Below are 27,250 nucleotides of genomic sequence, written 5' to 3' on the forward strand. Positions count from 1 at the left end.
TTTCCTTCATGTATCTGAGTTTAATAAACGTGAACGTATACTTTTTTCCTTAATGTACCTGAGTTTAATAAACGTGAACGTATACTTTTTCCTTCATGTACCTGAGTTTAATAAACGTGAACGTATACTTTTTTCTTCATGTACCTGAGTTTAATAAACGTGAACGTATACTTTTTTCCTTCATGTATCGGAGTTTAATAAACGTGAACGTATACTTTTTTCCTTCATGTACCTGAGTTTAATAAACGTGAACGTATACTTTTTTCCTTCATGTACCTGAGTTTAATAAACGTGAATGTATACTTTTTTTCTTATTAATTACTTGGTGAGACTCACTGACACTGTGAGGGAACATCAGACACCACATTTAGTCCAAGTCCATGTGGTGAGATTCTCTGGACATGATCCAGGACACAGGTGTCTCAGTGTGGAGGACCTCAGAGACTGGAGAAGGTCACGCACACTTTAAGCTTAGAGATGATGAATTTGGAGAGGTGAGTACAGAGCAGATGTCTGTCTGGGTGGTTGTCTTCCAGGACCAGGGTAGTTCCATGGTGTGGTGGACGTGGTGTTGCATGTCAACAGTTTAAACTCCAAGACTTGACTTTACTGCCATGTAAACTTTATTGACAATGTACTGGAAAACAAAATCACACATGCTGAATGTTTTGTGCACAAGAACATCAAAGTTTAAAAATCTGAAGTGAAGCTCATAAAACCGACAGATCCTGAACAGCTCATGTCTGAGACATCTTCAGACCGGTTCCTTAATGCAGCGCTTTGATTAGCTGCAGTCCAAAAAAAAAAAAAAAAAAAAAAAAAGATCCTGGTGATGCTTTGGTGTTTCATTGTTGAAACTGGAATGATGACATGAAATTGGAATGATGACATCATGTGCGAAGATGCTTCTTCTCAAAAAAACCAAAAAAACAAAAAACAAAAAAAAAAACAAAACAAAAAACAACAAACAAACCCCAGTCATAAAAGCAGGAGGCGGACAAACCCTTCCACACCAACGCGTCTCATACTGGCCGAGCTTTTGGGTCTTCACGCCTCCAAGTACTCCGGCTGCACTCGAGCCACTTTGCGGAATTCTTTGGTGTGCGTTTGAGGGCACTGCATCTCACACCAACTGATGGGGACCATCTGAGCACCTGAGATTCAAACGCATCCAGAAAACAAAGTAAAAGGACATTTTATTGGTACAGGAAGTCCAAAACCATTAATGTATTAACATTCCATCAGCACAGTCGTCGGGCATCAAACACCAAGTCAGAAAGAAAGCAGAATGTATTTAACAAGAGTCATCAGGAGAGGACATGTCCCTCCGGTCCCCACAAACCAGTCATACAAAGTGTCAGGTCATCATCCAAGTACACACTTGGACACAATGAAGGGGTACCAGTGGAGTACACTAAGGGTAGAAATTTGATGTTCCTATATTAAATTATTTACACTCACAAAAAATGATTAAAGGTGTTGTCTAATAAATGCCAAAATATCTTTTTATTAACTTCACTTCCTGAAAAGCAAGAACTGATTTCAAAATGCATGTTTTTTGTGCCAACGTGTGGTGTACGGGCACTACAGTTTCATTATTTGTTAAATGATAAGGTGCTGTTATTTAAATATGTGATGCATGTATCTAATATGTTTTCTAGGTGGACAGAATATAATCTTGGTTCATTTAAAACTCATTTAGAACTGCTGCAATCAAATGCACGTTCAAGCACCGATAACGTTGTGATGCACAGGGCCCAGAGTTAAACATTGGTCCTAAATGTTTCTGTGTAGGCTCTCAGTTGTCCAGGTGGTTTCCATAGTAGAGAAGCTTGAATCTTCGACTGGACTGGGTTGCTTGACGCGAGGACGTTTCGCTTCAAATCGCAGAACCTTCCTCAGCTAAAATTCTTGCTCTGGTAGTCTGACTTCTGTCTGACTCTTGTAGAGAAGAATGAACAGAAAGCTGGAGTTTTAAACCTAACCAGACCCCTCCTACTGAGAGGCAGACTGCTATAGGCTAGTGACTAAACAATAGTTCTAATTAGCAACTATTGTGCTCTAGTTAGCACTCTCCTAATGACAGGGCAGCTGTCCCTCCTAATGATGGGATGGATGCCTTTCTTGATGGCTCCCTTGATGACTCTCCTGATGATGTGAATGACTCATTACCATGAACAAAAGACTGAAACTGCTTTGACTTGAGTACCCCATTGTAAACAGGGGATAAAGCGTGTCTCAGACCCCCTCCCCAGTTAAGGCTGGGTTTCAAACGTTTCACAAAGAATGCCTCCTTGACCCCTCTCTCAAACCATTTCTTCTCTCTGGCTAATATTTTAACTTCCTTGTCCTCAAACGTGTGGTTAGTGTCTTTAAGGTGGAGATGAACTGCAGACTGAGGTCCACTGGCGCCCTCTCTGCGGTGCTGGTATAGTCTTTTGTGTAAAGGTTGCTTAGTCTCACCTATGTAGTGTTTGTTACAGTTTTCCTGACATTTGATAGAATACACTACATTGATAGAATACACTACATTGCTCTGTTTGTATCTAGGGATCTTGTCCTTAGGGTGAACTAATTTTTGTCTCAAGGTGTTAATCGGTTTAAAGTAAACTGGGATTTTGTGCTGTCTGAAGATCCTCTGTAGTTTTTCCCCTACTCCTGCTAAATAAGGGAGAGACACTCCTTCTTGTCTCCATCTCCTGTCTATCTGGTCTCTTTGTTCTCTGGGACTTCTGCATTTTGTCCAGGGACCATCGTGGGTATCCACATACTGTGAGGGCTTTCCGGACACATTGTTGTTCTTTAGCCCTTCCCTCTGCAGTTGTGGGCACCTGTAGGGCTCTGTGTTGAAGCGTCCTGATCACCCCGAGCTTGTGTTCAAGGGGGTGGTTTGAGCCAAAGAGCAGATATTGGTCAGTGTGAGTTGGTTTTCTGTAAACCCCTGTCTGGAGCTGCTTGTTCTCTCCAATTGTAACATCACAGTCCAAGAAGGCTAAATGGTTGTTTCTGGCATCCTCACGTGTGAACTTGATGTTGGCGTCCACCAAGTTGATGTGTTCTGTAAAGTCTTCAACTTCCTGTTGCTTGATTTTAACCCATGTGTCATCAACATATCTGAACCAGTGACTGGGAGAGATGCCCGTGAAAGACGTCAAGGCTGTCTTCTCCACTCGCTCCATGTACAGATTGGCCACAATGGGGGATACCAGAGACCCCATAGCACTTGTGCTACAGGTGCCCACAACTGCAGAGGGAAGGGCTAAAGAACAACAACGTGTCCGGGAGAAATAAGGGAGAGACACTCCTCTTCTTCTTGTCTCCGTCTCCTGTCTATCTGGTCTCTTTGTTCTCTGGGACTTCTGCACTTTGTCCAGGGACCATCGTGGGTACCCACATACTGTGAGGGCTTTCCGGACACGTTGTTGTTCTTTAGCCCTTCCTTCTGCAGTTGTGGGCACCTGTAGCACAAGTGCTATAGGTTCTCCGGTATCCCCCATTGTGGCCAATCTGTACATGGAGCGAGGGGAGAAGATTCACGAGCATCTCTCCCAGTCACTGGTTCAGATATGTTGATGACACATGGGTTAAAATCAAGCAACAGGAAGTTGAAGACTTTACAGAACACATCAACTCGGTGGACGCCAACATCAAGTTCACATGTGAGGATGCCAGAAACAACCATTTAGCCTTCTTGGACTGTGATGTTACGATTGGAGAGAACAGGCAGCTCCAGACAGGGGTTTACAGAAACCCAACTCACACTGACCAATATCTGTTCTTTGGCTCAAACCACCCCCTTGAACACAAGCTCGGGGTGATCAGGACGCTTCAACACAGAGCCCTACAGGTGCCCACAACTGCAGAGGGAAGGGCTAAAGAACAACAACGTGTCCGGAAAGCCCTCACAGTATGTGGGTACCCACCATGGTCCCTGGACAAAATGCAGAAGTCCCAGAGAACAAAGAGACCAGATAGACAGGAGATGGAGACAAGAAGGAGTGTCTCTCCCTTATTTAGCAGGAGTAGGGGAAAAACTACATGCAGGAGTGGTGACCAAGTGGTTAATGCGCTTGGTTTCAGTTCAGAAGGTTCCGGGTTCAAATCCCACCCCTGCCACATTTCTCCATGTAATGTGGAGTTGCGTCAGGAAGGGCATCCAGCGTAAAACTTGTGCCAATTCAACATGCAGATCCACCTTGGATTTGCTGTGGCGACCCCAAGTGCAAACAAGGGAGCAGCCGAAGGGACTTACTAGGGGAAAAACTACAGAGGATCTTCAGACAGCACAAAATCCCAGTTTACTTTAAACCGATTAACACCTTGAGACAGAAATTAGTTCACCCTAAGGACAGGATCCCTAGATACAAACAGAGCAATGTAGTGTATTCTATCAGATGTCAGGAAAACTGTAATGAACACTACATAGGTGAGACTAAGCAACCTTTACACAAAAGGCTATACCAGCACCGCAGAGAGGGCGCCAGTGGACCTCAGTCTGCAGTTCATCTCCACCTTAAAGACACTAACCACACGTTTGAGGACAAGGAAGTTAAAATATTAGCCAGAGAGAAGAAATGGTTTGAGAGAGGGGTCAAGGAGGCATTCTTTGTGAAACGTTTGAAACCCAGCCTTAACCGGGGAGGGGGTCTGAGACACGCTTTATCCCCTGTTTACAATGGGGTACTCAGGTCAAAGCAGTTTCAGTCTTTTGTTCATGGTAATGAGTCATTCATGTCATCAGGAGAGTCATCAAGGGAGCCATCAAGAAAGGCATCCATCCCATCATTAGGAGGGACAGCTGCCCTGTCATTAGGAGAGTGCTAACTAGAGCACAATAGTTGCTAATTAGAGCTATTGTTTAGTCACTAGCCTATAGCAGTCTGCCTCTCAGTAGGAGGGGTCTGGTTAGGTTTAAAACTCCAGCTTTTGTTGGCTTCTATTCATTCGTCTCTACAAGAGTCAGACAGAAGTCAGACTTCTAGAGCAAGAATTTTAGCTGAGGAAGGAAGCGTCTGCGATTTGAAGCGAAACGTCCTCGCGTCAAGCAACCCAGTCCAGTCGAAGATTCAAGCTTCTTTACTGGTCCAAAAGATACAGGACATTACATTACGTTGAAACAACTGCGGACTGAGGTATTGTATCACTTCCTGTTCCGGAGCACAGCGGTGTTTTTCTGTATCTGTTAGCTGTTTAATCTGCGCAGTTAGATTGATCTAGTTATCTAGATTACGATTTGTTTCCCAGTGTAATCTTTACGTGCCCTAACTAAAGCACTCCTTCTGCTGAATCACCTCTAAATTATTTACACATTATTCACTTTGCGTGTTTTTAGGAATCCGCTAGGTTAGCGTAGCTACTAGCTCTTAGCCATGGCGGCTTCTCCTGTCTCTCCCGCACTTTTCTGCTCTGGGTGTGAAATGTTTAGTTATTCCTCGGCCTCCTTTAGCAGTAACGGTACTTGTAATAAGTGTAGCTTATTCATAGCTTTGGAGGCCAGGCTGGGCGAATTGGAGACTCGGCTCCGCACCGTGGAAAATTCTACAGCTAGCCAGGCCCCTGTAGTCGGTGCGGACCAAGGTAGCTTAGCTGCCGTTAGTTCCCCCCTGGCAGATCCCGAGCAGCCGGGAAAGCAGGCTGACTGGGTGACTGTGAGGAGGAAGCGTAGCCCTAAACAGAAGCCCCGTGTACACCGCCAACCCGTTCACATCTCTAACCGTTTTTCCCCACTCGACGACACACCCGCCGAGGATCAAACTCTGGTTATTGGCGACTCTGTTTTGAGAAATGTGAAGTTAGCGACACCAGCAACCATAGTCAATTGTCTTCCGGGGGCCAGAGCAGGCGACATTGAAGGAAATTTGAAACTGCTGGCTAAGGCTAAGCGTAAATTTGGTAAGATTGTAATTCACGTCGGCAGTAATGACACCCGGTTACGCCAATCGGAGGTCACTAAAATTAACATTAAATCGGTGTGTAACTTTGCAAAAACAATGTCGGACTCTGTAGTTTTCTCTGGGCCCCTCCCCAATCGGACCGGGAGTGACATGTTTAGCCGCATGTTCTCCTTGAATTGCTGGCTGTCTGAGTGGTGTCCAAAAAATGAGGTGGGCTTCATAGATAATTGGCAAAGCTTCTGGGGAAAACCTGGTCTTGTTAGGAGAGACGGCATCCATCCCACTTTGGATGGAGCAGCTCTCATTTCTAGAAATCTGGCCAATTTTCTTAAATCCTCCAAACCGTGACTATCCAGGGTTGGGACCAGGAAGCAGAGTTGTAGTCTTACACACCTCTCTGCAGCTTCTCTCCCCCTGCCATCCCCTCATTACCCCATCCCCGTAGAGACGGTGCCTGCTCCCAGACCACCAATAACCAGCAAAAATCTATTTAAGCATAAAAATTCAAAAAGAAAAAATAATATAGCACCTTCAACTGCACCACAGACTAAAACAGTTAAATGTGGTCTATTAAACATTAGGTCTCTCTCTTCTAAGTCCCTGTTGGTAAATGATATAATAATTGATCAACATATTGATTTATTCTGCCTAACAGAAACCTGGTTACAGCAGGATGAATATGTTAGTTTAAATGAGTCAACACCCCCGAGTCACACTAACTGTCAGAATGCTCGTAGCACGGGCCGAGGCGGAGGATTAGCAGCAATCTTCCATTCCAGCTTATTAATTAATCAAAAACCCAGACAGAGCTTTAATTCATTTGAAAGCTTGTCTCTTAGTCTTGTCCATCCAAATTGGAAGTCCCAAAAACCAGTTTTATTTGTTATTATCTATCGTCCACCTGGTCATTACTGTGAGTTTCTCTGTGAATTTTCAGACCTTTTGTCTGACTTAGTGCTTAGCTCAGATAAGATAATTATAGTGGGCGATTTTAACATCCACACAGATGCTGAGAATGACAGCCTCAACACTGCATTTAATCTATTATTAGACTCTATTGGCTTTGCTCAAAAAGTAAATGAGTCCACCCACCACTTTAATCATATCTTAGATCTTGTTCTGACTTATGGTATGGAAATAGAAGACTTAACAGTATTCCCTGAAAACTCCCTTCTGTCTGATCATTTCTTAATAACATTTACATTTACTTTGATGGACTACCCAGCAGTGGGGAATAAGTTTCATTACACTAGAAGTCTTTCAGAACGCGCTGTAACTAGGTTTAAGGATATGATTCCTTCTTTATGTTCTCTAATGCCATATACCAACACAGTGCAGAGTAGCTACCTAAACTCTGTAAGGGAGATAGAGTATCTCGTCAATAGTTTTACATCCTCATTGAAGACAACTTTGGATGCTGTAGCTCCTCTGAAAAAGAGAGCTTTAAATCAGAAGTGTCTGACTCCGTGGTATAACTCACAAACTCGTAGCTTAAAGCAGATAACCCGTAAGTTGGAGAGGAAATGGCGTCTCACTAATTTAGAAGATCTTCACTTAGCCTGGAAAAAGAGTCTGCTGCTCTATAAAAAAAGCCCTCCGTAAAGCTAGGACATCTTTCTACTCATCACTAATTGAAGAAAATAAGAACAACCCCAGGTTTCTTTTCAGCACTGTAGCCAGGCTGACAAAGAGTCAGAGCTCTATTGAGCTGAGTATTCCATTAACGTTAACTAGTAATGACTTCATGACTTTCTTTGCTAACAAAATTTTAACTATTAGAGAAAAAATTACTCATAACCATCCCAAAGACATATCGTTATCTTTGGCTGCTTTCAGTGATGCCGGTATTTGGTTAGACTCTTTCTCTCCGATTGTTCTGTCTGAGTTATTTTCATTAGTTACTTCATCCAAACCATCAACATGTTTATTAGACCCCATTCCTACCAGGCTGCTCAAGGAAGCCCTACCATTATTTAATGCTTCGATCTTAAATATGATCAATCTATCTTTGCTAGTTGGTTATATACCACAGGCTTTTAAGGTGGCAGTAATTAAACCATTACTTAAAAAGCCATCACTTGACCCAGCTATCTTAGCTAATTATAGGCCAATCTCCAACCTTCCTTTTCTCTCAAAAATTCTTGAAAGGGTAGTTGTAAAACAGCTAACTGATCATCTGCAGAGGAATGGTCTATTTGAAGAGTTTCAGTCAGGTTTTAGAATTCATCATAGTACAGAAACAGCATTAGTGAAGGTTACAAATGATCTTCTTATGGCCTCGGACAGTGGACTCATCTCTGTGCTTGTTCTGTTAGACCTCAGTGCTGCTTTTGATACTGTTGACCATAAAATTTTATTACAGAGATTAGAGCATGCCATAGGTATTAAAGGCACTGCGCTGCGGTGGTTTGAATCATATTTGTCTAATAGATTACAATTTGTTCATGTAAATGGGGAATCTTCTTCACAGTTAATTATGGAGTTCCACAAGGTTCTGTGCTAGGACCAATTTTATTCACTTTATACATGCTTCCCTTAGGCAGTATTATTAGATGGTATTGCTTAAATTTTCATTGTTACGCAGATGATACCCAGCTTTATCTATCTAACCCTAACCCTAACCCTACCATATCACCCCAATAGAGCGCTTCGCTCTCAGACTGCAGGCTTACTTGTAGTTCCTAGGGTTTGTATGAGTAGAATGGGAGGCAGAGCCTTCAGCTTTCAGGCTCCTCTCCTGTGGAACCAGCTCCCAATTCAGATCAGGGAGACAGACACCCTCTCTACTTTTAAGATTAGGCTTAAAACTTTCCTTTTTGCTAAAGCTTATAGTTAGGGTTGGATCAGGTGACCCTGAACCATCCCTTAGTTATGCTGCTATAGACGTAGACTGCTGGGGGGTTCCCATGATGCACTGTTTCTCTTTTTGCTCTGTATGCACCACTCTGCATTTAATCATTAGTGATCGATCTCTGCTCCCCTCCACAGCATGTCTTTTTCCTGGTTCTCTCCCTCAGCCCCAACCAGTCCCAGCAGAAGACTGCCCCTCCCTGAGCCTGGTTCTGCTGGAGGTTTCTTCCTGTTAAAAGGGAGTTTTTCCTTCCCACTGTAGCCAAGTGCTTGCTCACAGGGGGTTGTTTTGACCGTTGGGGTTTTACATAATTATTGTATGGCCTTGCCTTACAATATAAAGCGCCTTGGGGCAACTGTTTGTTGTGATTTGGCGCTATATAAAAAAATTGATTGATTGATTGATTGATTGAAACACCCATTTCAAGGGCATGTCCTCTTCAGCATAAGGCAACATGACCTCTTCAAGTATTTTGACATATCCAAACTGATCCATGATACCTGGTATGTGATATATAGGCCCAACACCATAGTAGGAGAAACATGCCCATATCATGATGCTTGCACCACCATGCTTCACTGTCTTCACTGTGAACTGTGGCTTGAATTCAGAGTTTGGGGGTCGTCTCACAAACTGTCTGTGGCCCTTCGACCCAAAAAGAACAATTTTACTCTCATCAGTCCACAAAATATTCCTCCATTTCTCTTTAGGCCAGTTGATGTGTTCTTTGGCAAATTGTAACCTCTTCTGCACATGTCTTTTATTTAACAGAGGGACTTTGCGGGGGATTCTTGCAAATAAATTAGCTTCACACAGGTGTCTTCTAACTGTCACAGCACTTACAGGTAACTCCAGACTGTCTTTGATCATCCTGGAGCTGATCAATGGGTGAGCCTTTGCCATTCTGGTTATTCTTCTATCCATTTTGATGGTTGTTTTCCGTTTTCTTCCACGCGTCTGTTTTTTTTTGTCCATTTTAAAGCATTGGAGATCATTGTAGATGAACAGCCTATAATTTTTTGCACCTGCGTATAAGTTTTCCCCTCTCCAATCAACTTTTTAATCAAACTACGCTGTTCTTCTTGAACGTCCCATTTTCCTCAGGCTTTCAAAGAGAAAAGCATGTTCAACAGGTGCTGGCTTCATCCTTAAATAGGGGACACCTGATTCAGACCTGTTTGTTCCACAAAACTGACAAACTCACTGACTGAATGCCACACTACTATTATTGTGAACACACCCTTTTCTGCTTTTTTTTTTTTTACTAATAGCCCAATTTCATAGCCTTAAGAGTGTGTATATCATGAATGCTTGGTCTTGTTGGATTTGTGAGAATCTACTGAATCTACTGGTACCTTGTTTCTCATGTAACAATAAGAAATATACTCAAAACCTGGATTAAGTAGTCACATAGCACTACTATTATTCTGAACACTACTGTATTTATAAGGAAAGAACACAGGTTCATTAAGGATCAGTGTCATCACTGATGACTTTGATGAATGTACCATGGATGTCTGTTGTTGTGTGTATGTGTACGAGTGTGTGTCCAGGGTGAAAAGTAAGCTTGAAAGAAAAAGAAAAAAAAAACTCTAAGGGAAATTCTGAATTAAACATATTAATGAATTCATCTTATTCAGTTTGTTAAGATGATAACTCAAAAACAATAAATACCATCATCTTCTTACTCCCTATATCAAATGATCATATAATGTGGATAAAGTGATTAAAATAGGGTCAACTTTTACACACCGGATTAGTGGAAAAGCCAGGTTTGTTTTGCTTATTTAATATACTACAAGTAGCCATGGTATTGGGAATGAGAGTGTGTTGTGTTCTTAACAGCTTGGGACTCCGACGAGGGTGGTCGCATCTCCTCCACTCTCCCTTATCTCTGCTCTCTGCTTTAACCTTCAAGTCCCTACTTCACCAGACTGTGAATTCCTCAAATTATATTGGATTCTGGATCTATTGGACTACTATTGGATTAACCATGGAATTGATCAGCTGGTCTCTGAACGCTATTGACACCATTTTTTCTACAAGAAGGTCAGGACCGGGGATCCTACCTGCCCAGATGGAACGTATCCTGTGGGCTATGTCCTCAACTCCTGGAGTTCCTGGCGTGTTGCATGCTTGGCGCCTTTCTCCGTTGAGGATTTATTCATTTTTGGTCTTATGGTAGCAGGGCTGGTACTTTTTGGCTTACATGCTGCCCTGATCTACCAGAAAATTGGCAAGACGACAGCATCAAGAACCGCGGCCCCTCGCTTGTCCGTCATGATTAACAAGGTTGGCAAGGCAGTGCATTCTCAGACTGCATCGACTCTTGAACTCAGACGCAAATTGGATGACACCTTGGAGCAAATGCGTGCCTTGCAGTTGAAGCTGAAGATTTCAGAGGCCGGTGAATATTCTTAATTCATAATTGGGATTTGGTTGTGCAAGTGGAACTGTTAAAAAGTGATTTCGCCTGGGGAACATTGGCTGTTTCTTATCTCATCTCACAAAGACAATAAACTGCTTTTCACAGGACTGAAGCATGTTCCATTCCATTCCCTTCCCCCACCCCCTCCCTCCCCATCAACACCTCCCCTCTCCGGCGGCCGCCGTCATTCCTTCCACCTTCTGCGGTGGCGGTGCAGTTTTCGCTGCAGCCCACGTCTCCCCCCAAGCTGTTGGTGGTGCATCTCAGGGTTGCTGCGTGACCTTCACCCACTTGCCTCAATTCGGATAACAGACTTCTTCAAACTTAGTGCACATATACAATGTCAAATGTGTATAGGCGCTTTTCTACTACAAAGCTCCAGCACTACCTGGCTCTACTCGGTTCGTTTCCAAGCGTGTCCTTTTCTACTGCAAATAGTACCTCTTCAACGTGGGCGGGGTCAGCAGAGCAAACTGCGGTGACGTCGTTTTATACGCGACATAAACATAAACAATGGCGGATTCCGTGTGTTTACTGCTCTGTAAGTTTTTAAGAGAAAGTTGTTGGCAGCGAGACGCTTGAGAAGTGCAGAAGACTTTGGGAATTCATACAACAATATGAAGATGAAGACGAGAAGATACAAGCTGCTAGAGATGAAGAGGCAAAGCATGACGGTAAACTAATTGTTAGCTTCCTAAGTAGCTCGTAAATAAGTAATAACTGCAGGCTGTCGCTATTAACTATTAAAATTGTGGCTGTCAAAATAAAGCGTTAGTTTAGATTAATTACAATACCTATCAGGCCTTCAGTCACACTTTGCTCCATTTTGTTTTGACGTCAGTGACTTGGTCTGTAAATAAAGACGCGTTTCTGAGAGCAATAAACGTGTTAATGTCAGTACTTTTTTTTTTATACTAAAGTACCTTACTTTGATAACATTGTTAAATCTCAAATGTGGGAGTTTGTGCGTTTACTGACGTTCACGCACAAAATGTTGATTCAGTTTTAATGACCGTTAACGTCGTCACTGAACTCGAACAGACTTAAAACACATTAAAAACGTTTGTTTTTCATCCAGATTTTAATGTTCAATGGACAAATTTAAATATGAAATTTAATAATTGTTAAAGGAGTCATATTGTGCAGAAAGAATCAGCCTCCAAACTCCCACAATTCTGTTTTATAGACATTCTTTATAATATATCTTTTTATTGTCATTGTACACATAAATACAATGAAATTTGTCTGCATTTAACCCATCAAAATTACACTTAAGACAGTTCTCCCAATTTAAGACCAATTTACAGCTTAATACCTCCTTGATATGTAACAGAAATAACCCTGATCCTTTTTTACCTGATTATTAAATGCCCCAAACACACACAGATGTTTTTTTTTTTTAATATACCTGCAATTAAATGATTCATTTAGATGAACTAATCACAAACCCTGTAATCACTTACATTATTTTTTTAATTACCTGACAGCACTAATTAAAATATGTATATGTGTGTGTTTCAGATGGTTTTCTCAGTCACCGCTGCAGAGGTTCATGCCACAGAATGGGACACCTTTGTCATCATCATCATGTTATGTTATACATGTTATGTTTCACTATGAATTTTGAATCCTTTTTAAGTTAAATCCCATTTGGTAAAATCTCAGTTTAGACATGATTATTCCAGCATCTGTGTAAAGATTCAGCCAGGTGTAGTGTGCAGTGTCTTATGGAGCGGCAAAACCCAAATTAAAAATTCTTAGAAATGAACCTTCATTGCACCAAAACATCAATGACAAAATGTTTTTTACTGTTGACTCAGCCTGAAATGACAAATTATGATACAGTCACATAAGTCAAATTGTTAAAGAGCAAATACAAAAATGAAAAGAAAAAAAAAAAAAAGCGCAACACAAACTATACAAAAGTTTCATGTGTCTGTAGTCTGGGTTGGGGGCGCAGGTCACATGCCCCGGTCATGCATCACGTGCACAAGGTCACCCACCACGCCAAGATATGCCTGATTAAATGCAGCTTCCACCACCGTTGCTTCCTCAAGGATCAGTTGGATGTGTCGATCACACTGAACCCAGTTCAGCTTCAGCCTCAACATCACTCAAGATGGACAGATTCTCCTGCTGGAACAGGCTCCTTTATCTCTTGCCTGGACAAAAATGAAGGTAGAAATGGGAAAGAAAGTAAAAAAAAAACCAAAAAAAAAACAGTGTCTGTATGATCATTCCCCAGAGTTTCGGTTATCTTGGTCACTTTGCATAAAAATTATGTTCTTTCAAACTTATCCTCCAACAAATCAGATCATTTGGAGCATCATTTTGAAAGAACATGACTTTTATGCAAAGCGATCAAGATAACTGAAACTTTGCGAAGGTCCAGCAAAATCTGCTGGACCTTTGTGGGAATTATGACAATATTTATAGGTTCTGGATTTTTGTTTTTTGGTGAAGGGGGGGGCACCCTGTATATATATATATATATATATATATATATATATCGTATTTGGGAAAGTTAAGGTGATGTTCGACACGTTATTCTTACCTGTGATGACACGTTGCTGTGTGGTGCTGGACGTTGATACAGATGTTGAAGCTGGTGTTCGATAAGTGAGGACACTTATGGAACTGGATTCAACAAAAACACAAAATGGCGACATGTCAAAAAAAAAAAAAAAAAACATCACCGTAATGGCACTAAATGAGTCAAATGTACACGTTTGTTGTCTTGCTGACGTGAGGTGTTTTTCTGTCAGAAGTTAATACTTTAAAGTGGAGCACAGAGTTAGCTAGCTCGCTAGTTAGCAGTCAGCTAGCTCACTGTGTCCGCGTACATGAGACAACGATGTTACTTTAACACAAGTTTAGACTCATAATCTTCGTTTGTTAAAGTGTGCTTCCCACCAATGGGATACGTAACGTTAAATGGTGCTTTCAAGCAGACTAAAGTCACAAAAACACTTACCATCCGTCGCTTCTAACAAAGCTGAGTCGCGGTCATCCTGCCTCTGGGTGTTCACCGTTCGGTGTCCGTAAACAGCGTTCCTGCGGTCAAACCATTTCCAGCCCTTACGGTCCGACCTACTCCGGTCATTGTGGTCCTTTAATCACTTTTAAGCTTTTTCAGCTGTTCTCTGAGTTGCTGTAATGTCCGGTGAGCCGAGCACAGCCAAAGACTGGGAGATTTTCTCATTTCGGATCGCTTCATCCACCTCTCTCCTCCTCCACCAAACACAAACGTCCGTAAATCATCCACAGACCATGGTGTGGTTTTGTGCGAGTAAAAAAAAAAACAACTCGCTGTGAAAGAAAAGAAAACGGCGGTCGCTGTAACGCCGCTGTGACTATTTAAAAATGGCGGGTTTTGATTTTCGTCTCGGACAGCGCACTCATGACATGTCCAGTGACGACGTTCTCTGACCAATCATTGGCCGGCAGCCTGTTGACGTCACATTTTAGTATCGGCTCGGCTCGCTTGGAACTGCTTCTGAGCAGGTACTAAAAAAAGCACCCGGTACCAGGTACTAACCCTAGTGGAAAAGCAAAAAAACAGAGTAGAGTCGAGCCGAGTAGTGCTACTTTTGTGAAGTAGAAAAGTGCCTTATGTGTTGTCTTTAATTCTGATGTGTGCCATTATTACCATAAACAAGTAATAATTGTGGACTAATTGCTGTGTGAGGTAACTGGAGTGTAAACATAATTTCTCCACTGAGATCAATAAAGTATATCTCATCTAATTCTTAAACAAAGATTTGTCTATTGTGACCTCTGAGTGCTTTTTTGAGTTGTGAAATAGTTTGTCAGAGTTGCTGAGGATTTTTGAGTCTTGTTTAGTTTTTGAGTCTTTGCTGAATTTGTGAAAAGCTTTTCTCAGACCGTGAGCAGAGGACAGATCTTGAAGGTGTCGTACACGTGCACATGCACAAATGCTGAGGGAAGCTTCAAATTTTCACCTCCCCCTCCTCCTCACCCCACCCCACTACCACTGCTTGAGAAAAACTGCAGCAGTGTGTTATCAGTTTGTTTAAGGAACAGTGTGATTAAAACACTCTGAGCAGAGCGAAGGGCAGAGAGCTGACAAAGGTATGAGAATGTTTTTGGGCCCTCGACTCCGGTGGGTTCAGTGGTCACAATGGAAAGGTAAAACTCAACTTGCTCCTGTAAAGTCTAGCATGAACGACCCCACAAATCATCACACAACAGTTATTCTCATTCTAATCCAATTTCATCGTTTGCAAGGTTTATTTTTCTGTAAGTAATTCGCTCGGCGATTCGCTGTGAAAGGGTGTTGTCAGCTTGTCAAAGCTTAGCATAGCAACAGTGTCTTCATGCCAAACTGGAAATTCTGTGAGCAAACCCACAGATTTCTCCATCTCGTCAGCTGCATTGAGTTAAATGCATCAATCGATCCAGTTAAATCCATTAAATCCACGCATTTCAGCATCATCGTCACTGCACCAGTTTCTCTCGCTCTCAGCTGACAGCGCCATTATTAACACGTGGGCAGCAACATGGTCAGGGCACAGAGTAACACATCAAATGTGAAATGGTCAAATATTTTGATACTGTCTACTCGATATTTTATGGTCTTAAATCTCACACGATTAATCAGATTTGCAGAACAAACGTAATTAACAAGATGAACCCCCATGAGGTGTTAGTAAAACCCCCTCACTGGGAAGGAAACAAAACCACAGACTGTTTTAATGTGTACTGAATGAATGAATGATGAAGCTCTTATAAATTATCATCTAATTATCACATTTATTAATGCCTTAGACAACAGTGTTTATTGCAGGGATGAAAGTGGTGAAAAACAAACAAAGCTGAAACCGGGGGGGTATGAATTTTTGAATTCTAGAAGCCTAAAATGCAATCTGGGACTATTCCAGACAAACTGCAGTGAGTGCAGAACCCATTTTGGTGAGAAAAGCACCCAACTTTCCTTATTCAAAATCACTCTAGTAGTATTTTGTCCTCACTAGGACTAGAAAATCAGTTGGACACCACACATGAAATATATACAAACCAAACTATCAAGAAGCATTTCAGTGTTAAGCAAAGCAACATGTTCTGGATCATAAATCGCTCGGCATCCTACACTGTTCCACCATCTGACTGGATTTCAATGACTGTGTGGAGATCTGGGACAATAACTACATGAGTTCAATAAAATCACTAACTATTCTTCAAAAAAGAGCAATACGGGTCATTCAGAATGTCAGCTATCAAGACCAGACTCACTCACTCTTCTTAAAGTCAAAAATATTAAAATTAACAGACATAGTAAAATTCCCTTTTACCAAAAACATACAGAAATTGTTCAGGGAACAAAAGGAGAGATATCAATTAAGAGGGAAAAAGATCTTTAAAATTAATAAAACCCGTACAAACAATAACAGAGCCTGCATTTCATTTTGTGGTGTGAGACTGTGGAATGGTGTGTGTGAGGAGTTAAAAGCAGCGTCCAAACATTCAAAATATAAAGAATGTGTTGTCACAGGATACAGCAGGGGTAGGCAACCTGTTCCAGAAAGAGCCATGAGGGTGCAGGTTTTCTTTGCAGCCACTGACTCCACCAGGTGATTTCACTGATTAACTGATTCCATCTGCTCAAAGTGATATTAATCAGTAAAATCACCTGGTGGAGTCAGTGGCTGCAAAGAAAACCTGCACCCTCATGGCTCTTTCTGGAACAGGTTGCCTACCCCTGGGATACAGGGAGGAAATGGGGCTGTGAGAGTCACTAGGTGTTCTCAGGAAACATTTATTTATCTTCGTCTTTTTCTAAAATTATATTGTAGCATGATTATTATTTTTGCTGTTGCTGCTATTATTATTATTATTATTATTATAACGATTGTTAACAGTCATACTTTTAAGGAAGCAGGGAAGGGGTGGGATTCATAATATAACAACATTTATTTTGTGATAAAAAGTTCGAACAAATAGTACATAAAAGCATACGTCAAACGTTAAAATCCACAATAATTAAAACAGTAGTAATACTAATTAAACAATTAGTACACAAAACACACATCCAAACAAATAAAATAATAGTTAAGAAAAAATATTGAAATAATACTGAAATATTATTATTCAATAAGTTTATATTAGCATTCATTAAGTTTAGACTTCTTCCCATGCCTTTTTGAGTGACCTTTATATTGTCGTTTTATTTTTATTATGCTATGATTACAATACATAAAAACAGAAATAAATGAAATTACAATTTGTAATGGATTTGACTCTAATGGAGCCCGTGTGTTCTGGACACTCGGGTGAAGAGAGGGGCAGAGCTGTCAACTGAACACCATCTGGTGGTGAGTTGGATCAGAGGGTGGGGCAGGACTTTGGACAGACCCGGTAAGCCCGAATAAATAGTGCGGGTGAACTGGGAACATCTGGAGGAGCCCACTGTCCGACAGATCTTCAACTCACACCTCCGGCAGAGCTTCTCTAGCATCCCTGTGGAGGTTGGGGGCATTGAACCGGAATGGGCAATGTTCAAAGCTTCCATTGCTGAAGCTACAGCGGGGAGCTGTGGTTTGAAGGTCTTAGGTGCCTCAAGGGGCGGCAACCCTCAAACACCATGGTGGACACCAGTGGTCAGGGAAGCCATCCGACTGAAGAAGGGGTCCTTCCGGGATATGTTATCTCGGATGACTCCAGAGGTGTTTGCAAGGTACCGACAGGCCCGAAGTGCAGGAGCCTCTGCTGCGGGTGAGGCAAAGCAGCGGTTGTGGGAGGAGTTCAACGCAACCATGGAGAAAAACTTTCGGTCGGCACCAAGGTGCTTCTGGCGGACCATGAGGCACCTCAGGAGGGGAAAAGGGGGAACTATCCAAGCTGACTACAGTAAGGATGGGACTCTGTTGACCTCAACTGAGGATCTAATCTGGCACTCAAAGGAACACTTTGAGGAACTCCTGCATCAGACCGGAGTGCCCTCTATAGTAGGGGCAGAGCTGGAAGCTGATGGAGGATGTTCATCAATTTCCCTGGTGGAAGTCACTGAGGTAGTCAAACAACTCCGCAGTGGCAAGGCCCCGGGAGTTGATGAAATCCATCCAGAAATGCTGAAGGCTGTGGGTGTGGAGGGACTGTCTTGGATGATACGATTCTTCAACACTGCATTGAGGTCTGAGACAGTGCCTAAGGTGTGGCAAACTGGGGTGGTAGTCCCCAATATTTAAAAAGACCAGACAGTGTGTGCCAACTACAGGGGCATCACATTACTCAGCCTCCCTGGTAAAGTCTACTCCACGGTGCTGGAAAGGAGGGTTCGGCCAATACTCGAACCTCTGATTGAAGAGGAACAATGCGGGTTCCATCCTGGTTGTGGAACAACCGACCAGCTCTTTACTCTCACAAGGATCCTGGAGGGTGCCTGGGAGTATGCCCATCCAGTCTACATGTGTTTTGTGGACTTGGAGAAAGAGTATGATCGGGTACCCCGGGAGATACTGTGGGAGGTAGGGATGTGCAATTAACCGAATTTCGATCGCGATATCGATATTTGTATCAAGCAATCTCCAAACTCGTATAACAGAGTGAAACAATTTAAGGGCCTTTCATCAGGCCAATCCGTCAACGTGTCCCAAGACGCATGACGTCAGACGCATCGCTTTGGAAGCGGCAAGGGGGCGGGATTGCTATGTCACACTCTGGCCATTTCCACAACCTGAAAAAAGTTCAGCGATTGCCTTCTTGAATTTGCGTCGCCTGAACCACAAAAAACCTTTAAAAAACAGCAGAACGATTCTCCCATCACCCTGCTGGGAGAAGCTTTTTTCAGCTACTTTTCGGAGTGACGACGACCGAGGGAGGACTGACGACTTGGTGGGATATCGATCTCGACAGCGGGCCGACCCGCACGGAGAAGCCAGCCTTCAGGCATCATCACTGGGCAGAGCAATCCAGGCCACCGGGGTGATGGAGCAAACCCACTCAGTCCGAAATCTCCCACTTTTTGGATATATGCGAAGTCCCAGTTTGACCAACGGAGTTTAGTTCTGCAGCTTTATTGAGGTGAGAATAATGTAAAAATAAAACGTGACGTTTACTGAACTGCTGTGAAGGTTTAATGATCTGTTAACGTTAGCTTAGCCGTTTAGCACAGTTGATCTGAGTGAACGCTTTAATTTGCAAATGGTTCAGTCTTTTATTTTTACCAAATAAAGCTACAGCTTTTTTCAGACACCACAAAAGCTTAACTTTAAATAACTTATTTTTTCGGGCGTTTTTTTTTTTTCCATCGTTTTCCCTTTTTTTTTTCTTTTTTATATATAAACTGTTTAGTGTTTCTATATATTTAAAGAAATATTTTTATTTGTCCTAATCAGGAACATTTGCTGTGCAGACAACCAAACTTCCATTGATGAGCCGAACACCACGAAGTCCAGTCGAAAGAAAACATCTCTGCTTTTCAGCAACACCACCAGAGTTCAAAGCTGCAGAAGAGACCTTCATCTGGTCCAGAGAATCCAGCAGAACACCTGCTTCTAAATAAAAGGCTCTTTGAACAGCAATTATTTTATTATTTTTAAAAAAGCTGTTTCATTTTATATTTTAACAATAAATGAATGGATAAATTTCTCCAAAAGGAGATAAGGAGACGTGGTCAAGGGAATGATGACAAAAACACAAACTAATGAACATAAATTGAAACAAAAACAATGCAGCCGCACTATGTCCTAGTAGCACAAGTCAGAGAGATGCCCAAAGACAGTGACCAACTGGTCGGACTCATTTCCGGTGGAGGTTGGCCCTGTTTGTGATATTCATGGACAGGATATCGAGGCGTAGTCGGGGGGGGGGGGGGGTTCCGGTTTGGTGGCTCAGGGTCTCATCACTGCTTTTTGCAGATAATGTGGTCCTGTCCTGTTGGCTTCATCGGTCGGTGACCTCCAACACTCACTGGATCGTTTGGCAGCCAAGTGTGAAGTGGATGGGATGAGGATCAGCACCTCTAAATCTGAGGCCATGGTTCTGAGCAGGAAACCAATGGATTGCCTACTCTGGGTAGGGAATACATCCTTGCCCCAAGTGAAGGAGTTCAAGTACCTTGGGGTCTTGTTCACGAGTGAGGGGACAATGGAGCGTGAGATTGGCCGGAGAATTGGTGCAGAAGGGGCGGTGTTGCATTCGCTCTACCGTACTGTTGAGACGAAAAGGGAGCTGACCCAAAAGGTGATGTTCTCGATCTACTGGTCAATCTTCGTTAATACTCTCACCGATGGTCATTAGTGTTGGATCATGACCGAAAGAACAAGATCGCGGGTACAAGCAGCCGAAATGGGCTTCCTCAGGTGGGTAGCTGGTGTCTCCCTTAGAGACAGGGTGAGGCATTCGGTCATCCGTGGGGAGCTCGGAGTGGAGTCGCTGCTCCTTCGCGTTGAAAGGAGCCAGCTGAGGTGGTTCGGGCATCTGGTAAGGATGCCTCCTGGGCGCCTCCCAAGGGAGGTGTTCCAGGCACGTCCACCTGGGAGGAGACCCTGGGGAAGACCCAGGACTAGGTGGAGAGATTATATCTCCACACTGGCCTGGGAATGCCTCAGGATCCCCCAGTCAGAGGTGGTAAATGTGGCCAGGGAAAGGGAAGTCTGGGGTCACGTGTTGGAGCTGTTGCCCCCGCAACCCGAACCCGGAAAAGAGGTTGAAGATGAGTGATGAGTTGACTCTAATGCTAACTTTAACATTGAAAATGCCATAACGTGCTAACACGTTAACATCGCTCCAGTTTTTAAGTTATAAAATACTTCTATCAACTGTTTCAGAAGACCATAGAAAGTCAGTTTCATATAAAAAGGTAAGTATTACTCACAGACATATACACATTAAGGTTTAGCATGGAAAAAATAGCACTCACAGCTCAAAAACCCCAAAGAAATAGCTGCCCAAGCTGCCTGATGTGAAAAACAACAAATTCAGCAATGAACGCGACTGATCACTGGCCTCAAAAATGACACAGGTGTTAGATAATATCTGTGCTAATTCTTTGCTTTATGTTAGCTATCAAGTATTTGTGTCATTTGTCATTGTATCACTGTTGGCACTTCCCAGTCACCATACCAGTGGCTTCCAGTGGATTGTTTTACTGTTGTGACACTCTTCCAATTTCAATTTCAATTTATTTTCCTTTATATAGCGCCAAATCACAACAGAGTTGCCTCAAGGCGCTTCACACAGGTAAGGCTAACCTTACCAACCCCCAGAGCAACAGTGGTAAGGAAAAACTCCCTCTGAGGAAGAAACCTCAAGCAGACCAGACTCAAAGGGGTGACCCTCTGCTTGGGCCATGATACAAACATAAATTACAGAAATAATTCACAGAACAATTCACGGACGAATATACAAGAACTGCTGTTGGTGCACAGGACAGGAGGATCGCCAACATAAACACAACTCCCATCTCTGGATGGAGCTGCACCTTAAACAGAGAAAAAACAGAATCAGGCATCAGAAAGACAAAAAAATACTGTATAATTTGCCATAATTAAACAACAAGTAAAACAGAAGCAATATTAAGGTGATCGCCGGCCACTAGCCCTAAACTTCACTAAAAGACCCAGAATTTAGGTGAAGTTGAGGCCGCGGCCCACTTCAATTACTAATAAATGAATTAAAAGAGTAAAAAGCGTAAAACAAAACTGCACCAGTATGCTAGCCATATGAAAGGGAAAATAAGTGCGTCTTAAGTCTGGACTTGAAAGTCTCCACAGAATCTGACTGTTTTATTGATGCAGGGAGATCATTCCACAGAACAGGGGCACGATAAGAGAAAGCTCTGTCACCTGCAGACTTCTTATTCACCTTAGGGACACAAAGTACTCCTGCACCCTGAGAACATAAAGCCCGGGCCGGTACGTAAGGTTCAATTAGGTCAGCTAGGTAGGGAGGTGCCAGTCCATGAATAATTTTATAGGTTAGTAGCAGAACCTTAAAATCTGATCTCACTGGGACAGGAAGCCAGTGAAGAGACACCAAAATGGGTGTAATGTGGTCAACCTTTCTGCTTCGTGTCAAACGTCTGGCTGCAGCATTCTGAACCAATTGGAGACCCCTAATGCTAGACTGCGGTAAACCAGAAAATAGAACATTGCAGTAGTCCAATCTAGAAGAGATGAACACATGGATCAGGGTCTCAGCATCAGCCATAGACAGGATGGGATGAATCTTCGCGATTTGTCCAAGCTTCACACAGTTCTATACTTTTCTGTTTAGCACTTTTCTGGTTAAGTGCATCGACTGTGAATCTTATTTAACTACAGTCCTGTTGTAAATCGCTAGCGGTTAGCATTCGCTAGCGGTTAGCTTTCGTTAGCTAGGTCGAACCCCCCCGCCGTTACTTTTATAACGGCTTTTTTTAAAATGTGTTTAATACTTCTATTAGTTTTTCAGTGTAACTGCTGTGAATTTTAGGACATTATTTTACTCCTGTGTAAATCTTAGAAGTGGTTAGCATTTTCGCTCATGGTTAGCTTGTGTTAGCTAGTTCGACCTCCCCCCATTTCTTTAATACTTCTGTTAGTTTTTTAGTGTAACTGTTGTGAATTTTAACTGAGTACTTTACTCTTGTGTTAATCTTAGGAGTGGTTTACTCTTAGGAGTTTTTTTTCTGCTGTGAATTTTAATTCATTTATTTACATCTGTGTGAATCCTGTGTGAGCCTTAGGAGTGGTTAGCTTATTCATTACTGGTTAGCTCGTGCCTGCTTGGCTGTACTCTTCAATTCCCTAGTGCACAAAGTACACTACTTTACACCCTCTGTAAATCCTGCGTGATGTTGGAAGATAGGGTGGCTCTTTTAGAGAGCCGTGTCTGTAAGTTAAAACAGTTTCTTAGCTCAGTGGAGTTAGATGTTACGGGCACTCCAGATGAGGGTTTGGATTAGGGTTACCCATTAGCATCAGCCTAGAAATGCCGGCTGTGGAAGATGACTTTCAGACTGTGGCTAGGTTGAGGAAGCCCCATAGGGCTTAGTGCCTGGTTGTGGTACCCCGATCACACTCGCCACTGCGAACTGTGAATCGGTTCTCCCCTTTAGATTTGCCTGATGTGAATTCTCTGAGTCCACGAGTGACTTCCACTCCTGTCTCCAGGCTGAAACGCTGGACTTTAGTGATAAGGGATTCTATCACCGGCAAAGTCAGGTTACAGACGCCGGCTGACATTAAATGTATTCCTGGAGCCAGACTTCCTGACATTGCCTCCTATCTTAGGGTGCTGGCGCTGCAGAAGGGAAGACAGACTAAGGAACATGACACGAGATATAGTCACATAGTTATTCACGTCGGCATCAATGATGTCAGGATGAAACACTCAGAGGTCACAAAAATGGACATGGAGAGGACTTGTGACCTTGCCAGAAAGATGTGCTGGCATCGATTAATAGTCTCTGCCCCCCCCCCCCCGGGGTAATGATGAGGCGTTTAGCAAGCTGACATTGTTAAATAGGTGGCTGGTGCAATTTTGTAGACAGCAAGGCTTTAGCTTTATTGATAACTGGCCTTCTTTCTGAGGCCGCTGTGGCTTACTGATGCCAGACAGCCTCCACCCTACTGGGGAAGGCGCCGCCATCTTGTCTGTGAACATAGATAGAGCTCTACAGGGAAGGTAACATTAGGAATTTACAGCAGGCCATGGAGCAGGTGATTAGAGACCCTGCAAAGCTTATGACAAATGTGGGTGTGGAATCCATTAACTTAGCGGGGAAATTAGTGCAGAAAATCCACTATGGTGATAGTGTAGTTTATCTGCCAGGGAGGGAAATTCAATAAGTTGAGACTGTGACCTGCTCCTGTAGACGTGTCCATAAAAATCATAGAGGAATATGTTTTGCAAACTTAATACCCATTACACTGGTCCCTCGTTTATCACGGGAGTTACGTTCTAAAAATAACCCTCGATAAACGAAATCCGCGAAGTAGTCAGTGTTATTTTTTACAATTATTATAGATGTTTTAAGGCTGTAAAACCCCTCACTACACACTTTATACACTTTTCTCAAACAGGCATTAACATTTTCTCACTTTTCTCTCGTGTGTAAACACTCTCAAAGTTCAAACCTTAGTAGAAAAATAAGACCAACCTGTTTTCAGGCCTAAACATTTGTTTGAGAAATAAAAATAGAACGTTTTCCTATAAATAATTATGATGGCTTTTAGAACTAACAAATTTAATTTTAACGATCAACCTACGAGGTTGGACACATATGAAATTGTTAATAGTGACTGACCAGTATTTCACAGTTCCTCTGATCGCGCCTCTTCGTTGTGGCACCGCACCGCTGTCGCGTCTTTTTCCACTGAGTCACACCTCGGTGCAGGTGTCTTTTTCCGAGTGAAGAACACAGTTATGGGTAGTTGTTGGTGTTCTTTTTTCTTCTGGGCGAGAAGATTCTTATAAACAGACACGCAGAACACAATGCGCACACTCTCCCTTCGCGGTGCCGCGACCGGCCTGCTTGATGAGGACGCAGAACACAATACGCTATTATAAAAAAAAAAAAGCATGCAAAATTGGACTAAAAAAATCCGCGAAACTGCGAGGCTGCAAAAGGTGAACCGCGTTATAGTGAGGGACCACTGTACTACATTGGAGGATGTTGAAATTGAGGATGGCCCAGTGGTTGTCCCAGCAATAGCAAAGATTTCGTGTCTGCTACCTACAACTCGCATGGAATGTCTCAAACCTAAACCTACTTCAAGGCATCTTATATATTCTACTCTGGAACCAACACTAAACCCAAACAGTTCAATTGTCAACCCCACTGAGGTCCTTAGTCTGCATCTCATTAACATAAGATCAATATCCTCAAAATCATTAATCATTGATTATCACTTTGATATGATTGGGTTATGTGAAACCTGGCTTAAACCTACAGCTGTCCTCCCCTTAAATGAGGCCTGCCTACCAGATAATACATTTAGTCACGTCCCTCGTGATGCGAAGCAAGGCGGGGGTATCGCTCTTATTTATAAATCTAGGTTTAGCTTATTAGCTGTTGGGGGTCGCAAATATAACTCGTTTGAGCATCTAATTTTTTTGCTCTGCTCAGGATATTACGCACTGCCAAGGTCAGAAGAATAAAAATCAGTCGTATTACTTTGTCACTGTATATAGGCCTCCTGGCCCATATTCTGAATTCTTAAATGAATTTGGTGCGTTCATCTCAAACTTGTCAACTATTGCAGATAACATTCTGATCATTGGTCAATTTAACGTTCATACAAATAAGCCTTCTGATCCCCTTTGCAAATCATTTAGGAAATTGTGGGTGCATTAGGATTTCGGCAATGCATTCAGGACTCGACGCACATTAGTGGAAATACCGTGGATTTGGTTCTCGCACATGGTATTGCTGTCACGAATATTGACATCATACCTCTTACATCAGTGGTCTCTGATCACTCACTTATTAAGTTTACGGATTCACCACCGTGTTTTGTGGAACAACAACCTTATAGATCACTACGGCGATGCATCAACTCCTCAACTAACACTGAACTCAAAGCTAGAGTGCCTGATGTCTTAGCGTCACGTTTGGGAAATACCCAATCAGTAGACAGTCTTGTGGATAGTTTAAACTCAGCGCTCAAAACTACACTCGACATGATTGCGCCACCTTTGTTAAAATCACGCTCCCCCCAAAACACAGTCATCTTGGTTCAATGATTACCTGCATGACCTCAAGCATAAGGCTGGAGGTCTAGAACGGAAATGCCGTGGACAACCTGCCATGGACAACCACCTGTAGTTTGCTCTCATTTTACAGCACAGGATTTCCTGGATTACTCTGAGAAGAAAATAGAAGACATTAGGTTAAACATATCCCAGCATGCCCTAACCCTGCCACTACACCCTGCTATTGAGGTGGGCACCATTACTGAGGTATTACCTAGATTTACAGAATTTGATAGTATCTCACTAGGCATGCTGACGAAACTCGTAACATCAACAAAAAAGTACAACCTGCTTATTTGATCCTATACCAACAAAACTGTTTAAGGACCTGTGGTCCACTCTTGGGCCGACTGTGCTGGAAATGATTAATCTCTCATTAACTTCTGGATCTGTTCCAAAATGTTTCAAATCTGCAGTGATTAAACTATTACTTACGCAACCTAATCTTGACCCTAGCGTATTGAAAAACTATCGGCCGATATCAAATCTATAATTTTGCTCTAATTCTGGAAAAAGTGGTTTCACAGCAGCTCGTGGACTGTCTTACTGACAATAATCTCTGAGCCACTGCAGTCTGCTTTTAGAAAATATAATTCCACAGAGACAGCTCTCACTAAAGTGGTGAACAGTGTTCTGCCTGCAATGGATTCAGACACCACTACGGTTCTGGTGCTGTTAGATCTCAGTGCTACATTTGATACCGTGGATCATCAAATTATACTTGATAGGCTGGAAAATCATTTTGCAATTGCTGGGAGTGCCCTTGAATGGTTGACATCATACTTGACCAGTCGTTCTCACTATGTTTTGTACAGTAACACTACCTCTAACCTTAGTGACATGAAATTTGGGGTTCCACAGGGGTCCGTCTTAGGCCCCCTGCTTTTCTCCTTTTATATAGCACCCCTTGGGCACATATTGCGGCGTTTTGGGATTATCTTTCACTGCTATGCTGATGATACTCAGTTATATATGCCGATAACTGCTGGTAATCTCATCCACATAAAATCCTTAGAAGATTGCCTTGCATCAGTGAGAAGCTGGATGTCGAGAAACTTCCAACTTTTAAACTCTGATAAGACTGAAATGATGGTTCTTGGTCCAGTGAGACATCGGCATCAATTTGACCAGTGAACGCTCAGCCTAGGCTCGAGTGTCATACATCACATGGACAAAGTGAGGAACCTTGGGGTAATTTTTGTTCCTTGGTTGTCCTTTGGCCTCCACATTAGAAATATTATGAGGACTGCTTTCTTCAACCTGGGAAATATAGTGAAGATTCGTCCCATCCTGTCTATGGCTGATGCTGAGACCCTGATCCATGTGTTCATCTCTTCTCGATTGGACTACTGCAATGTTTTATTTTCTGGTTTACCACAG

At 42.6% G+C, this 27,250-nt stretch overlaps 1 protein-coding gene across 1 annotated transcript in view; it reads right to left on the reverse strand.

Moving 5' to 3' along the window:
- Positions 1 to 608: 608 nt before the first annotated feature.
- Positions 609 to 27,250, reverse strand: part of exosc1 (exosome component 1) — a 48,556-nt gene continuing 21,914 nt past the window's right edge. Inside the window, exon 8 of the mRNA XM_034188855.1 lies at positions 609 to 1,154. Within this exon, the coding sequence (XP_034044746.1) occupies positions 1,048 to 1,154 (107 nt within the window). The 3' untranslated portion in view covers positions 609 to 1,047. The remainder of the gene's footprint in view (positions 1,155 to 27,250) is intronic.

This window comes from Thalassophryne amazonica, chromosome 15 (assembly GCF_902500255.1).
Source record: "Thalassophryne amazonica chromosome 15, fThaAma1.1, whole genome shotgun sequence".
Classification (NCBI taxonomy): Eukaryota; Metazoa; Chordata; class Actinopteri; order Batrachoidiformes; family Batrachoididae; genus Thalassophryne; species Thalassophryne amazonica.